General features: G+C 50.3%; 2 protein-coding genes across 2 annotated transcripts; both read left to right on the top strand.

The window, feature by feature from the left end:
- Positions 1-4,385: 4,385 nt before the first annotated feature.
- On the top strand, positions 4,386-10,789 carry Dnaaf3 (dynein axonemal assembly factor 3). Its single transcript, XM_057760431.1, has 13 exons — positions 4,386-4,405; positions 4,503-4,591; positions 4,925-5,067; positions 6,085-6,178; positions 7,109-7,266; positions 7,603-7,785; positions 7,967-8,092; positions 8,199-8,321; positions 8,647-8,755; positions 9,721-9,832; positions 10,025-10,099; positions 10,180-10,537; positions 10,622-10,789. Exons 2-13 carry the CDS (start codon positions 4,507-4,509, stop codon positions 10,787-10,789), a joined length of 1,734 nt encoding a protein of 577 aa, XP_057616414.1. The 5' UTR covers positions 4,386-4,405; positions 4,503-4,506.
- A 1,895-nt stretch (positions 10,790-12,684) lies between these two features.
- Positions 12,685-15,129, top strand: Tnni3 (troponin I3, cardiac type). The gene is made up of 5 exons (XM_057762475.1): positions 12,685-12,741; positions 12,980-13,111; positions 13,579-13,668; positions 14,488-14,664; positions 14,990-15,129. Exons 1-5 carry the CDS (start codon positions 12,685-12,687, stop codon positions 15,071-15,073), a joined length of 540 nt encoding a protein of 179 aa, XP_057618458.1. The 3' UTR covers positions 15,074-15,129.
- Positions 15,130-16,083: the final 954 nt, after the last annotated feature.

Here is a 16,083-nt window from a genome sequence, read left to right as displayed (position 1 = left end):
GCCCCAGTGTTCCTTGATGTGCGTACGGGGTGGGGGGTGGGGGGAAGGAGGGCAGGACCCAGTGGCTGGAACCAAGAACAATGCTGGCCTCCCAGCCCAAGGGCATGCCAGGTTGGATTAACACTGAACACCTTGGACACCCACCCAGGGAAACCCACCCACCTACCACTAACCCATTCATATACTTATCCATTCTTTCTCTGAACCTCGGTGTCCTCATAAGAAGAAAAAGACTTGTGATGATGATAATACCTATGGTGTGGCTGCTGTGAGGGGTCAGGGAGAACCCCCTTACAGTAAATTAATTAGTCCATGTGCTCACCAGCCAGGTAAAGGTTGGACCACTAAGCTACACCCCAGCCCCTCATTGGGGGATTCTAGTTAGATGCTCTGCCACTGAGCCACACCCCCAGCCCCTCAGTGGGCAGTTCTAGGGAATCACTTTACTATTGGTCTTCAATCTTAGTCATCTTTTTAACCTAAGTTTCCCAGCCTCTCCTTAAACTCACGAGCTCAGACTTTGCTCCTCATGACTTACTCTTATCAAGGAAACAAAGTAGGTAGGTTTCCAACTGAAATCTTCAGAAAGCCCATGACCTGAAGTCTCAAGAGCTCACCTCCATTCTACACTGAAATCTCTGGAGAATCTACGGCCACACCACCCTCAGAGGCCTGACCTTACCTGTGATAAGGTAGTTACTTGAGGAAGAGCCGATGGCACCCTTCCCCTCCCTCTTTCAACACATGTTGCTTCCCATCCTATTTCTGGGAGGATGATTACTTAGCCAACTTTATCTCTCCCCAGGCAGGATTTGGTGTGATGGACAGGTCTCTGCTGTTTGAGAATTCAGCCCTCTGAACAGCGGGTTAAGTAGGAAATGGGGACATGAAGTATCCCCAGATACTAGGAAAAGAGTATACATTTGACCTCTGAGCTTCCTGGCAACCAATGAGCAATAATCAGTTACATGGATTATTGTGTCCATGAGATTTAGAAAGTCTCCACAAAATCACCAGGTGGTGGTGACACACGTCTTTAATCCCGGCACTCGGGAGGCAAAGGCAGGTGGATCTCTGTGAGTTTGAGGCCAGCCTGGTCTACAGAGTGAGTTCCAAGACAGGCAACAAAAACAAGCAAAAACAAACAAAAAGAAAGGAAGAAAGAAAAAAAAGAAGACAGAAAACTAGAAAATGTCCACAAAATCCTAGCAGTGGTTTTTCCTGTGCGACTGTGTGCACTGCTCGTAAGAAGCGATAATTATTACTGGGGCTGGACAGATGGCTCAGTGTGAGAGCACTAGCTTCTCTCCCAGGAGTCCTGAGTTCAATTCCTAGTAACCACATGACAGCTCACAACCATCTGTAATAGGATCTGATGCCCTCTTCTGGCGTGCAGGCATATGTGTAGATAGAGCACTCATTCTTAAAAATATAAATAAATAAAATTTAAAAAGAAGACAGTATTATCTACAATGAACTACTACCACCACTTACTGCCAATATTGCTCTACAGAAAATTCATGATAAATACAATATTTATTCTTATTGGCAAGTGAAGAAAATTTCTGCAGTTTGCTATGGGTCAGATAACCAAGAAGTTTGACTTTAAGTTCTGGTACTTGAACCTGTTATGTGTTTTTTTTTTATTTTTAAAGATTTATTTATTTTACTATTTTGTGCACATGAATGTTTTGCCTGCTTCTTTGTGCACCGTGTATGTGCCTGATGCCTACTGAGGTCAGAAGAGGGCATTAGATCTGTGTGACTAGAGTTAGTAGGCCTCTGTGAGTCACCGTGTGGATGCTGGGAAGGGCAACGTGCTCTTAACTGCTGGGCTAACTCTCTAGTCTCTAAATCTGTTAAGATTTAGGTTAAGATCTTGGGGTCTCAGTTTTCCATCTCAGCAAGAAAGCAAACCAATAAGAATAAAACTATTACAAATAACCACCAATATTAAGAATTAAATCCACGGTCTGGAGAGATGGTTCAGAGGTTAAGAGCTCTTGATGTTCTTGCAGGGGTCCTGGGTTTGGTTCCTAACATCCATATATTGAATCATGCTATCCATAATTGGAGTTCCAGGAGATCTGATGGCTTCTTCTGACCTCCACAGGCACCGGACACACATGTGGTACACATACGTGTAGCTAAAACGTACATGTATCAAAGGCAGGATACACATAGTCATAGCACTTTAGTCATAGCACTCGGGAGGCAGAGGCAGGTGGATCTCTGTGAGTTTGAGGCCAGCCTGGTCTGCAGAACATCCAGAGGTACATGATAAAGAAGCCATCCCTCAAAAAAAAAATTTAAAAAAAAGAAGAAATCTAATATTTTTTAGATAATAAAGTCCAGTGAATGTTGAGAAATTTAGGGAGTTCAGGGAGATCTTTTCTGGGGTGACATTCAAATGACATGGTAAGAAGGGGTGACATGCATAACTATAAGGAAGAAATAGAAGGGAATATTATCCCACCACAAAAAGAAATGAAGTGTGCTATTTGAGTACTTGCTGAATTCAATCCCGGGCCCCCATATAAAAGGCAGGCAAGGCTGAGAGCACCGGTAATACTACCACTGGGGAGCGGAGAGACACAGCTTCAGGGAGCAGCCTAGCAGAAACGATGAACTTCCAGTCTAGTGAGAGACAGCTCAAGGAAATCAGGCAGACAGTGATAAGGCAGACACCAGACACGCTCCTCTGGTTTCTACATTTTTGTGGGCACAAGCATCCACACCATGCATGCATACAATACAAAACACACATGAAGGAATGATATTACTAATTTTTATTTCATCATGAACCTGGAATTATATATTTCAAGTTATGTATTTTAGTAGTATAACAAATACTGCTTTTTAAAGATAGATTTCTTTTTATTTTATGTACATGAGTGTTTTGCTTGTATCTTTATCTGTGCACCATCTGACTGTATGCCCTCAGTGGCCAGAAGAGGGCAGAAGAGGACATCAGATTCCCTGGAATTGACGTTGCATACAGATGGTTGTAAGCCAGCTAGCTACCTTGTTGGCATCTACACCCAGGTCCTCTGAGCCCAGCAGCACTGGCTGTCTTGACGACTGAGCCATCTCTCCAACCCCTCCATATATAATCAAGCTTGAACTTTTAACCCTGCTTCCATTCCATGACCGCCCCCTCCACCCACCTCTGCCACGGATTGAATTATAGTCATGTGCGGTCATACCTGGTTTTATGTGGTGCTGGGGATGGAACACAGTACTTCAAACCTGCTTATCAAGAGCGCTATCAAACTGATGCCAGCCCTGAAGTTATTATTTCTATAGCATTGTTTCCTTTATTGTTATTTTTCTTCATTCTAGTAAATTCTGTTCATTGCTAGGGTCTGAAAGACCAACGTTAGGTATTGCCCCAGGAGGGAGTTTTGTTTATGTTTTAAGTTGTTATTGTTTATTTGTGTGTGTGTGTGTGTGTGTGTGAGAGAGAGAGAGAGAGAGAGAGAGAGAGAGAGAGAGAGAGAGAGAGAGAGAGAGAGAGAGAGAGAGAGAGAAGGTGTTTATGGGTTCCCAAAGAAGCCAGAAGAAGGCGTCCGATCTCTGGGAGCTGGAAGTGAAGACAGTTGTGATCCCCCTGATGTGGGTGCTGAGAACTGAATTCTCCAGTCCTCTAGGAGAGCAGCAAGTGCCCTTAACTACTGAACCATGCTGGTATTACCAGTCTTTGCCACAGCACCAGCTAAGGATTTAATATTGAGTAATGACTGTGATTAGCAGCCTGAAAATTTACTGATCAGGGACCTGCTTTCCACCCGTTGAGGCCTGTATTCAGTCAGAGCCCAGGTGTGAAAGAAAAAGGAAAACAAATCTGAAGGCACCAGTCTGGGCTCCGCGTTATAGTTTGGATTTATAGAGATTCCATTCAAAGCCAGGGGTGATGATAGCTCACGACTTTAAAACCCAGAACTCAGGTGAGTGAGACAGGAGGATTGCTGCAAGTTTGGAGTAACTCGAATACAGAGGGACCCTGTCTCATGAAAAAAAAAAAAGAAAAAAGAAAAAAAAGATTTCGTTCAGTTCTAATGTAAATAGAAGCAGCGAGTTAAGCCCTTCCCTTCCTAGAAATTTGAACTGATCCAGATTCCGCTCTTCTCTGGCTGGGGTATCGTCATGACAACCGCGTCCGGCGTCCCGTTCCGGACCACGCCTAGCCGTCCCTCGGCGCTTCTATTGGTCAAAAGTTCGTAGTGAGAAGCGCCTTTTCACGTTCATTGGTTAATTGATAATAATGATGCAAGATCACCTGCTCCCATTGGCTTACTGTTCATAGAGGGCGGAGCCTCTAGAAGACAGTTTGTGCAGGCTTTCTGGAGCTCAACACAGCACTCTGCAAAAGAGGATCTACCTCCGGATATTTGGAAGGATAAAGGTGAGGGGATCAACCTGGAGGCGAAGGAGCAAGAAGCGAGGGGCAGTGAGAAAGGGATGGGGTGGACAAATGAGTTTCCAGGATCCCTGTCCCGCAGGGCGATGACCACACCTGCTGGCTCCGGCGCCGGCTTCGGCTCTGTGTCCTGGTGGGGTCTGTCCCCAGCGCTGGACCTACAGGCTGAAAGTGAGTCTTTCTACCTCAGGACCACATGCGGTCTTAGACAGAAGTGCCTTTCCAATCCCCGTGTGTGCACCCCTCATAGCAGTTGTGTTCATGGCAGGGGATGCTTGTGAGTGTGTGTGTGCACGTGTGTGCGTGTATGTTCTCTAAATTAAATGGTTTTGGGAGAGGAGCACCCCCACAATCTTCTTTGATGATATCGAATACCATAATGCAGAGGTACAACTGCCTTTGGAACCCAGGCTGGTACCAAGCTTGCTGGATTCGTAGCTTCTAAAGGCAGTTGCAGGAAATGAAGATTAGGAAGCCAGCCCCTGCCCGCTATTGTCTTGCCAGGTCCTCCCGTGGACCCAGAGTCACAGGCAGCGACAGAGCACGAGATCCCGGAGTTGGATGCCCTGCTGTTAGGCTCTGTGGATGGGCGACACGTGCTGCGGACGCTATCCAGGGCGGCTCTCTGGCCTCTCAGGAGGTTCAATGTGAGCTGGGATTCTGGGGTTGTGGATGGGGCAGGATGAACGGAGAGCCCAGATTCCTGAGCCCTTGCAAGAAGGAGGATTGGAATGAAAATTTCCGGGTCCTAGAGGAAAAGTGCTTGAGACTAGGCTGTGGATCTGGGGAGGTGGAAGCGGGAGGCCTCAGACCCATGCATGTGCTGGGGAAGTAAGGGCCAGGGGTTTGGGGCTCCTGGGCTTCAGAAAGAGGGAGAGCCCAGGACCAGGCATCCAATTGTGGTGCGAGGAATGGTTTGGAATCTAGACTTATGACTGAAGAAGAAACTGCCAAGCTGGACTTAGTATTTCTTTCTTTTTTTAAAAAAAAATTATTTATTTTACATATAGCATTCCTATCCATGTCTACCTGCAGGCCAGAAGTGGGCACTAGATCTCATTATAGATGGCTGTGTGAGCCACCATGTGGTTTCTGGGAGTTGAACTCAGGACTTCTGGAAGAGCAGTCAGTGCTCTTAACCTCTGAGCCATCTCTCCAGCCCCCTTAGTATTTCTTTTCTAAGAATTTTATTTATTTATATGTGTGTGCTCTGATGTATACCCACATGCCAGAAAAGGGTTTCAGATTCTATTATAGATGGTTGTGAGCCACCATGTGGGTGAGAACTGCACTCAGGATCTCTGGAAGAGGAGCTGGTGCTCTTAACTGCTGAGCCATCTCTCCAGCCCCTGGACCTAGTATTTCAAGCCTGTCATCACAGCTGCTCAGGAGGCTGAGGCAGGAGAAGCATCTCAAGTTCAAAGCCATCCTGAGCTGCAGAGAGTGGAAGGCCAGGGTTCAAGGATGACCGAGTGAGACCTTGCCTCATAATAGAAAGGAAAACAGAAAAAGAGAGCTGGGAAATGTAGCTCAGTGGGGGAACACTGCCTTGGCTTGTGCACAGCCCCTGGTTGTGTTCCACCATAGGAGTGGAGGGTTGGTGCAGGAGGCTAGTCTTATGGGCTCCTAGACCTGTAGAACTGTCTTGTCTGTCATCCCTCAAGTTTTATGTGCTGGAGAATAATCTAGAAGCGGTGGCACGACACATGCTGATCTTCAGCCTAGCCCTAGAGGATCCCGAGAAGATGGGACTTCAAGGTCAGTTGCCGAGACCCTAGCATCCAAATTCAAGACTCTTTCCTCCCCCTTCAAAGATGCTGGAGATGGGATGGGCATGGCGCAGAGGCGGGCAGATCTCTGTAAGTTCAAGGCCAACCTGACTTACAGAGTGAGTTCCAGGCCAGCCAGGGAATATAGTGAAACCCTGTCTCAAAAACACAAAATAAGGGGTCTAGAGAGAAGAACCAGAGGCTCTGAGTTCAATTCCCAGCAACCACGTGGTGGCTCACATCTATCTATAATAGGATTTGATGCCCTCTTCTGGCATGCAGGTGTACATACAGAGCATTCACATCAAAAAAAAAAAAAAAAAAAAAAAAAAAAAACAACTAAATAGGTAAAACTTTGGTATGGTGGCACAGGTTGTCACAGCACTAGGGAGGAGGCTAGGAGGTTCAGAAGTTCAGGTTGTCCTTGGCTACATAGAGTTCTAGGTTCTGCGGGGTGCATAAAATGCCATTTCGAAAAACAAACAGAGGCTGTGGAAGTGGCTCAGTTAGTAAAGGTGCTATCAAATTTGATGACCTGAGTTTGATTTCTGGGACTCACATGGTTAGGATGAGAGAACTGAGAGAACTGACTCCTGGGAGTTGTCATCTAGCTGGGTGATGGTGGCGCCCGCCTTTAATCCCAGCACTTGAGAGACAGAGGCAGGTGGATCTCTGTAAGTTACAGGCCAGCCTGCTCTACAGAGTGAGTTCCAGGACAGCCAGGGCTACGGAGAGAAACCCTGTCTCAAAAACAAAAAACAACCCAAAATTTCAAAAGAGGCTTGAGGCTATAGGCCAGCTTGCCTTGCCTCCGTGAAGTCCCAGCTTCGGTCTGCGGTGCTGGGTGGTGGTTGCAGCTCCTGACTGGTGAAGTTTGCCACATCTTCCATCCTGCCTCCTCTTTCCCACCTCCCTCCAGAGCGGAGTGAGACCTTCCTGGAGCTGTGGGGGAACGCACTGCTGCGACCCTCGGTAGCTGCCTTCGTGCGCGACCAGGCTAGCCGCCTGTCTCATCTGGTCCCTGAACCTGATCGCCTGGAGGAGCAACTACCCTGGCTCAGCCTCCGGCCGCTAAAGGTGCCACAGCTGCCCACCTCTGGGATGGAAGAAGCATGGCCTGTGGGAAGAACGGAGATGAGTGGTTCAGAGGAACTGAGGGAGCAGGCCGGGGAGTGGAGGTCCCAACCCCACCTCTGACTCCTACTAGGGTCAGGGGAGCCTTTTCTCGCTGAGTCTCTCTCTCTCTCTCTCTCTCTCTCTCTCTCTCTCTCTCTCTCTCTCTCTCTCTCTCTCTCTCCCCCTCCCCCTCCCCCTCTCCCTCTCCCTCTCCCTATTTCCTCATTCCCACTTAATGGACTGGAGAGAAACCTTCCCTGTTTCTCTGGCTATCTCCATGGGTCCGTGGCTGTGCAGTTCCGCGAGCGGGATGCCCTGGAGGCCGTGTTCCGCTTCTGGTCAGGTGGGGAGAAGGGACCCGAGGTGTTTCCCATGAGTCGCCTTTGGGACTCGAGGCTGCGTCATTACCTGGGTTCCCGCTACGATGCCCGGCGTGGTGTTGCAGACTGGGACCTGCGCATGAAGCTGCATGATCGAGGGGTAAGGGAGCCTGGGAGCAGGTGGCCGGCATCTGAGTCCTGAGTGAAGCAAGAGGGCTGGGACTTTGACCCCAGGTCTGAGGAAGGAAGACTGGGGTCTGAGGGAGAGTGATTCCTATAGGTATAGAGCTGGGGTTCCTATACCAGACTGATCATCAAGTAAGTCCTTTTCCATTATCAAGGCCCAAGTCATCCACATCCAGGAATTCCGACGCTGGCGAGACACAGGTGTTGCGTTTGAACTTAGGGACTCAAGTGCCTACCACGTGCCCAACAGGACCCTGGCGTCGGGTCGCCTCCTGAGCCACGTGCGTGTCTACCCCCAGGCTTGCTCTGAGTCTTTTAGGTCAACCTATGAGTCAAGGTCCCCTGTTTGGACCTCACCTGCGATCTCATTTTCCCGTTTTTTACCAGTGTGGGGAACGCGTGGCAGCGCGCGGGTACTGGGGGGATATCGCCACTGGCCCCTTTGTAGCTTTTGGCATCGAGGCAGACGACCAGAGCCTCTTACGGACGAGTAACGGACAACCGGTCAAGGTGTGTGGCCGATGGGGCTGGGGTTCAGCCCAGTAGGCAGGTTCCTGACCTCTGCCTTCCAAGTCCTGCCCCTTCCGCCAAATGCCTTTTTGAGCTCCATCCCTCATTTCGGTCCAGTGTCTCCAAGTAACAGGTTCAGTCCCCAACCTCTTGGACCCCACTTGGGAGCGCTACGATCCAGTTTCTCTTACTATGTCCTAAACTCAGCCCTGGGAAAGCGACAAGAAATTCTAGCTGTCACCTGTAAGCCCCTCCCCAGTCAATCTAGGCCACCCCATAAGGTTCCTAAGCTAACATCGGGCCCCTCGCCTTTTCTCCTGGGCAGACTGCAAGCGAGATCACGCAGCATAATGTTACAGAGCTGTTCAGAGAAGTGTCCGCCTGGAGGGGCCCGAGAGCCATCCAGGGGTACCTGGAGTCGCCAGAGCCGGATGGTAGGAAGCCAACAGCTGCAAACTTCAGATGGGCTGTTTTTTCCCCAATTTTGGATGGAGCTAATTTGGAATATCTGGGCAGTTGGCCTCTCGTTGATGTCTGTTCTCTTTTTCTCTCTTATTCCCCCTTTCCTAAATCCTGACACCACCAGTAGGAGAATTCTCAGTCCTCTGTAGAGGTCTAACTGGAAACTGTCTAGATTCCCCACATCCTCACCACACGAATCCTGCCTTTTGCTCTTACTATTCCATCCCTTAGCTCATCCCTTCCTAAGAGCCTGTTCCTCTATTCAAAATGGATCTCTGCCTCATGGTTCCACCTCCCCAGATTTGTGGGAATCCAGCTCAGAGAAAGGATATAAAAGGGGAGGGGGGTTCTAGAAGGACAAGGAAGGTGAACAGAATAGCTCAGCAGGGAGCAGTGCTTACCATCAGGGTATTGCAACCTAATTTCGATCTCTGGGATGCGAGTAAAGGTGGAAGGAGAGAGCAGACTCCATAATGTTGTCACCTGACCTTTCACACGCACACTGTGGAACACACCATCACCAAAAAATAATTCTAAAGAAAAAACCAAGAAAGCGAGGCGCTGTCATGCATGTCATCCCAGCATTCAGGTCTTGGTAACAAATCCAGACATCATCAGCAACAAGATGAGAACCTGTCACAAAACAAAAAGAAAAAGTAGAGAACAAGGAACTCCAGTATTTGTTTGTCTGCCCACTCGTGTGTCTTTTTGACTACCTCCATTAAGATTTAGATTTTGTTTGTGTGTATATGCACACGCATGTGTAGGTGCTGTCAGAGACCACAAGAGGGTGCATATCCCTACAAAGAAGTTAGAGGTGGTTATAAACAGTCCAACATGAGTTTTGGTGCTAGGTACAAAGAGTAGCACACTCTCTTAGCAGGGTAAGTTGTCTCTCCAGCCCCAGAACTGATGTTTTTCTTCCCTTTTCTTGCAGTGCCTACTCGAGAACCCTTTACTATGCACTTTCTGTCCCTCGATTCTTCGCAGACTCTCCACCATAAGACCTGCTACAAGGGCCGGTTCCAACTGCTCTATGTGTCCTGCGGGTAAGCAGGACACAGGTGTGCTCATAGAGACCTAGCATCAAGCCCGGTTTCTTCTTTCTCGGGATCCAGGGATCAGTTTTACAGTCTCCACGTGCTCAGGGCCTTCGTCCTTATCCGTATGTCACAGCTCCTAGCATCCGCAGGCTGGCCCATCTTCTCAAGCCCTGAGCTTGGGGCCTTTTCTCTTCGCAGGATGGTCCATCTTCTCAGCCCTGAGCTTGGTGCTTGCGTGGCCCCTGGAGGGAACTTGGTTGTGGAATTAGCTCGGTGAGCCAGAGAGGAGCAGGGTGGGAAGGTCCCAGCCGGGCCCAAAGCCCAGTCTTCTCACATGTGGTTTCCTGAACCAGGTACTTGGTGGACCTGCGGCCCAAGGAGTTGAAGGCGTTTTCTGACCGTGTTGGGGAGATAGCGCGGGCGGCTGGGTTCGCCCCTCATACAGGGGCCACCCCCTCGGAGACCTTTTTGCGCTTTTACAAGTTAGGGAACTCTACTATGGGTAGTGCAGACTCAGCTGTGGAATCTGCATTGGTGCCCTGTAAAGTCCCGGCCCCTCCTCTAGAAGCGATAAACGCACTCCAGGCTGACCTTGTCCCTCCTCTAGAAGCGATGAGCCCACCCCAGGCTGACCAGGCTTCTCCTCTAGAAGCGATGAGCCCACCCCAGGCTGACCTTGTCCCTCCTCTAGAAGCAATGAGCCCACCCCAGGCTGACCACACTTCTCCTTTAGAAGTGATGAGCTCACCCCAAGCTGATCAGGCCCCTTCTCTAGAAGCGATGAGCCCACCCTAGGCTGATCATGCCCCTCCTCTAGAAGAGATGGGCCCACCCCAGGTTTACCTGGCCACTCCTCTAGAAGCAATCAGCTTGACCCAGGCTGACCTGGCCCCTCCTCCGGAAGTGATAAACCCAGCCATGGCTATATCCACCTTGAATACACCTCCAAAACCCAGGAACTAAAGCGGTCCCCCTTTAACCACTGAAGCAGGCCCAGGACTGACACCGGCTCATATAAGCAGCCCTCAGCCATCACTGGCTGGACTGCTGTTTTACTCTATGTTCTTTCTCAACCCCAGTGATAGAACGAGAATTTTAAATTCCTTTCCCGAACCACTCAGCTCTATGATTAGGGTGGTGGTGGCCCTAGATTGTTCTCTGAGTTATCCTGAGGCTGATCCCTGGCTGGGTGCACCACCCTGGGTTCCAGGTCCTCTCCTTTGCCTTGGGCCTTTCTCTCCTGACATGCTACTGTTGGGAAGGATGAGGACACCCCCCGCCCATGTGGTTCAAATAAAGAGCCCAGGGTCACCTCTGTGTGTCTGTCCTCGATCGGTGTCCAGTGCCGGGAGGGGGGGGAAGGGGAGGAGGGCCCAGCAGAAGTCCTATTTGTGGGTTTACAAATGAACTTGGTCGTGTTTCACAACCTGGGGTCAGACACATGAGCATTCAAACTAAACAAGCTATGGTCACTGAAACTGACCCCCAAATAGAGGAGACACAAGAAATCCTCGGCCTCTGAAAGACTGCAGTTTAGGGAGGGGCCAGGGCTTGGACCCCTAGGTGTGAAGGAGGAAGGACGGGCCTGGATTTCTGGGTGTGAACAGGGGAAGTTGAAGTCTGGACTCTGAGAGAAGAGGGGGCTGGCTTCCAGATTTTCCAGAATCTGAGGGAGGAGAGAGCTGGGTCACCAGAGTCAGATGGAGGGGGTGTGGACCTCGGGCACCTTGGTCATCCAACTGGGGCTTTGCACACTCCTCCCCTCACACCCTGTTATCTCTTGTCCTGGGCAGGGGAGGAGACCGCAGTATATTTAGTCTTTGTCCTCGCCCCTTATCTCAGTGTCCTCAGTGAGGCTCGAGCAGCCCAGAGGGGACCCAACCTCTAGAGACCTCCAAGGTCACTGGGGACACCCCTCCAGGACCCTCCAGGAAGCTCTGATCCCTTTCTCTCTCTTGAGGGATCAGCATGGCAGACGAGTAAGTGAATCTTGGTAACCTTGGACTGGATCCCCAAGGAAAGGGGAGAGGAGTAATCAGGCCATTCCAGGGCGCTTGGTCTGAGATGGTAGAATGCAAGGGTGGTTAGGTTTCTGGGTGGAAATAAGTAAGCATTTGAGAATCAGACCCCCAGGGTCCGAGGGAGTGAAAGTTAGTACCCCCGACCTCTTGGTCAGTGGGAGCCCCGTCATTGATTGCCTCTTCACGGTTTCTCTCCCTTCAGGAGCGATGCGGTGAGCGCTGTGAACTAAGAAGTGGAGCAGGGAGCCCTGGGCCCAGAGTGGGCGCTGCAAGGGACTGGGGCGCGGTGGGCGGAGGAACCTGCAGCTGTAGGTGAGGGTCCCGGGAAGGATAGGGTGGGAGGGTTTAGGCAGTGATTGTAGTCTGCTCCACCTCCAGGCTGGGGACCCTCATCCGGCACCAGCTCCTATCCGACGCCGCTCCTCTGCCAACTACCGAGCCTATGCCACGGAGCCACACGCCAAGGTGGGCCGGGGTCCTAATGGGTGGGGTCACCGCTGGGCGGGGCTTCTGGATGCAGACTCCTCAGGGACCAGGGAGGGGCGGCACCAAGGCTTTGACAGGGGTGGCAGGACTCTGGTGATGGATGGAGCCTTATTGGTGGGGCAGAATTTTTGAAAGGTGCAGGTTGGGCTTGGTGACAGCTGCCTGGGGGGCGGGACTTCGCTGCCCACAGCAAGGCATAGGCGATGGGGGTGGGGAGCGGTGGATAGATGGGCAGTGTGTAGCTCTAGTCAGAGCCCAAGCTTCCGGTGAACTCTAGTTGAAGAATGGGCCCAAATGTACCTGTGAGAGGTGGGGCCTCGCAGCTTTGGGACCTCTCTCTGACCTTTCTCCATGTCATCCTGGCAGAAAAAGTCTAAGATCTCCGCCTCGAGGAAACTTCAGCTGAAGGTGATGACTTGCTCGGAGGGGCAGGGCCTTGATGGGCGGAGCTTTTCTGGGTGTGGTTTCATTTGGGAGTGTGTCATTACGTGTACCCCCCCCCCCCCGCACATATGTGTGCGCAGAAACGAGACAGTTTTTGAGTAAAAGATACCAACATGGATGTTCTGTCTCTCTGGAAGATGGAGGGAAATTTTTTGTTGCTATGCTTTTGGGAACACTGTTGTCTTCTTCAACCGTTCTGCAGACTCTGATGCTGCAGATTGCGAAGCAGGAGATAGAGCGCGAGGCAGAGGAGCGACGTGGAGAGAAAGGGCGCGTTCTGAGCACTCGGTGCCAGCCTTTGGAGTTGGATGGGCTGGGCTTTGAAGAGCTTCAGGTACCAGCTCAGAAAGCAGGGATTCCTGCCGAACCTAGGGCCGGAGGTTCCATGTTTCCAGTCTGGCAACCCTTGGGTATCAGGAGCACAATCATGGTTTCCCTAGGGACCTTATGCCAAGCAATACAGACAGCGCTACAACATGCAAAACCCAATGTATTTCTCCAGCCGTTCCCTTCCAAGTCTCAGGATTCTTGGTTCCTAGCCATATTACTTGAAGTTCCCTGGAGTTCACTCCAATGTCGTTTCCTTCCAGCTCCCCCTTCCTCAGGCCCAGGAGTACAGATCTCAGCACTTCTCTCTCAAACTCAGGAACCTAGCGCTCAATCCTCTTCCCTCAGACCCAGGGATCCAGAGCCCAGGCCTCCTCCCTCAGACCCTGGGATCCAGAGCCAAGGCCTCCTCCCTCAGACCAGGGAACCCACTCTCCAGCCTCTCTCTCAACGCACATGCACTTTTTTCATCAGGACTTATGCCGGCAGCTCCATGCTCGGGTGGACAAAGTGGATGAGGAGAGATACGATGTGGAAGCAAAAGTCACCAAGAACATCACCGAGGTGGGAATCTGGGGAAGTCTGGGCACCCTCACAGTAGACTGCCATCCCCAGGTCTGTGGCTTCAGGCTTCAGGCTATGGCTGTCTGGGCTTGAGAGAACTCGGAGCAGAGAGCAGTTAGCGGTGTGCCTACACCGTGGGAAAGGAAGTTGTTTCAGCAGAGGGACAGCACAAGGCACTGCGACTGGACTATTGAACAATAAATTAATTGAGACCCTGTCAGGGAGTCAAGATCTGCACATTGCTGGGCTGGGCTGTTAGAAGCTTTGATGGGGCCGGGAACATCCGAAAGAGCATGCATGCAGTTGGAGGCATTTTCTCTTTCTTTCTTTCTTTCTTTCTTTCTTTCTTTCTTTCTTTCTTTCTTTCTTTCTCTCTCTCTCTCTCTCTCTCTCTCTCTCTCTCTCTCTCTCCTTCCTTCCTTCCTTCCTTCCTTCCTTCCTTCCTTCCTTCCTTCCTTCCTTTCTTTCTTTCTTTCTTTCTTTCTTTCTTTCTTTCTTTCTTTCTCTCTGGTTTTGTTTTGTTTTTTGAGACAGGGTTTCTCTGTAGCTTTGGAGTGTGTCCTGGAACTCACTCTGTAGATCAGGCTGGCCTTGAAGTCAGAGAGATTAGCCTGCTTCTGCCTCCCTAGTGCTGGGATCAAAGGAGGTGGCACCGCCCAGCACAGTTGGAGGCTTTAACCTGGAACCAGAGCTGGAAGAAAGGCAGGAGCTTAGATACTGATGGCAAGATAGGGATAAAGGGGAAACGTAGGTTGGAAGACTAGGGAAGGAAGCAGAGGTAAGGGGATCTCCACGTGGGCCCCATGTGGTCGCCCCCAGATCGCAGATCTGACCCAGAAGATCTATGACCTGCGTGGCAAGTTTAAACGGCCCACCCTGCGAAGAGTAAGGATCTCTGCAGATGCCATGATGCAGGCTCTGCTGGGGACCCGGGCCAAGGAGTCCTTGGACCTGAGGGCCCACCTAAAGCAGGTGAAGAAGGAGGACATTGAGAAGGTGAGTGTGGGTGAGGGTGAGGAAGGCAGATGCTTGAGAGGGTCTGAGGGGCCACAACCACGGTAAAATCCAGACAGAGAGAGTGGAGGTGCAGGGGGAGGGGGAGACTGGAGGTGTGTAGGGGAGACAGGAAGTACATGGGGGTGACTAGAGGGGCATGGAGGAGAACGGAGATTTATAGAAGTTGGTCAGATTGTCTAGAACCAGATTCTTGGACAGGTATTCAGTTCAGCGTAGAGTGGTCTAGCATGCTAGAGGGGAGATAGAGGGTATTTAGGGGATAGATACCAGGAAGAGTTCCTAACCTCTGACCTTTCACCTCCAGGAAAACCGGGAGGTGGGAGACTGGCGCAAGAACATCGATGCGCTAAGTGGAATGGAGGGCCGCAAGAAAAAGTTTGAGGGCTGAATCCACAGGCTCCCACCCTTCGCGCCGACGATGTCCCTGAGGAATAAACCTCTCTGAACTGGAAGTGATTGTGTGTGCCTGCTACCCTGGAGTTTAGACATGAGAAAAGATAGGGGCAATAAGGGTTGGTGTCCCTCCAAACCATATGGGGGTGTGGTCACAGACAAGCTTCGAATATGGGTTTCAAACATGGGGTAGTCTCCTCTGCAGGGGCACAGAACATGCTAAATCCAAAGAAAGATGTGCCAGTGGGCCCAGAAGTGACTCTGGGATGATGAGCACTCGCTGTTTTCCCAGAGAGCTCAGGTTTGATTTCCAACACCTACATAACAACTCAAAATTATCAGCAATTCTAGTTCCAAGGGATCCTATCCCTCTTCTGGCTTCTGTTCATGCAAACAAACTATCCATATGTATAAAATTTTTAAATTATTTTTTTAAAGTGCCAAGAAAAGAACAATAGAAACACAGATACACTCACAGTGAGGCAGACAGATGATGGAGACCCTGTGAGAGTGAGAGACAGACATGGAAAACGAAACCAGGTGTGGGGGCGCACACCCTTAATCCCAGCACTTGGGAGGCAGAGGCAGGCAGATCTCTGGGAGTTTGAGGCTAGCCTCTATAGAGCGGGTTCCAGTACAGGCTCCAAAGCTATAGAGAAACCCTGTCTCGAAAACCAAACCATGGCTCTGAACGTTCAGAGCCATGGACTAAACAAAACCCAGTTTTTACACATTACCAAGTATTTTGTCAAGGCGACAGAAAAGACAGATCAAGGCACTGCGATGTGTTGAAAGATCAGATGTGAGCTCTCAGTTACTGCTCCTGAGTTGTGACGGCCTGTCTGCTACCACAATCCCTGCTGTGATGGTCATGGACTAACCTCCTGAGACTATAAGCAAACCCCAATTAAATGCCTTTCTCTGTAAAAAAAAAAAAAAGAAAACCAAACCAAAAGAAAAAAAAAAAAAGAAAAGCAAAGAAGAAGCAGAGCTGAGCTGCAGGTG

Source organism: Chionomys nivalis, chromosome 2 (genome assembly GCF_950005125.1).
Source record: "Chionomys nivalis chromosome 2, mChiNiv1.1, whole genome shotgun sequence".
Classification (NCBI taxonomy): Eukaryota; Metazoa; Chordata; class Mammalia; order Rodentia; family Cricetidae; genus Chionomys; species Chionomys nivalis.
Note: the sequence above shows the minus strand (reverse complement) of the source record. Positions and strands in the feature narration are given on the sequence as shown.

Coding starts and splice junctions, on each gene's coding strand:
- Dnaaf3 (XM_057760431.1), top strand. CDS start 4,507: ATGACCACACCTGCTGGCTCCGGCGCCGGCTTCGGCTCTGTGTCCTGG. Junction 7,786..7,966: donor TGAAGCTGCATGATCGAGGG/GTAAGGGAGCCT, acceptor TCCATTATCAAG/GCCCAAGTCATCCACATCCA. Junction 8,756..9,720: donor GGAGTCGCCAGAGCCGGATG/GTAGGAAGCCAA, acceptor CTTTTCTTGCAG/TGCCTACTCGAGAACCCTTT.
- Tnni3 (XM_057762475.1), top strand. CDS start 12,685: ATGTCATCCTGGCAGAAAAAGTCTAAGATCTCCGCCTCGAGGAAACTT. Junction 12,742..12,979: donor CGAGGAAACTTCAGCTGAAG/GTGATGACTTGC, acceptor ACCGTTCTGCAG/ACTCTGATGCTGCAGATTGC. Junction 13,669..14,487: donor TCACCAAGAACATCACCGAG/GTGGGAATCTGG, acceptor GGTCGCCCCCAG/ATCGCAGATCTGACCCAGAA.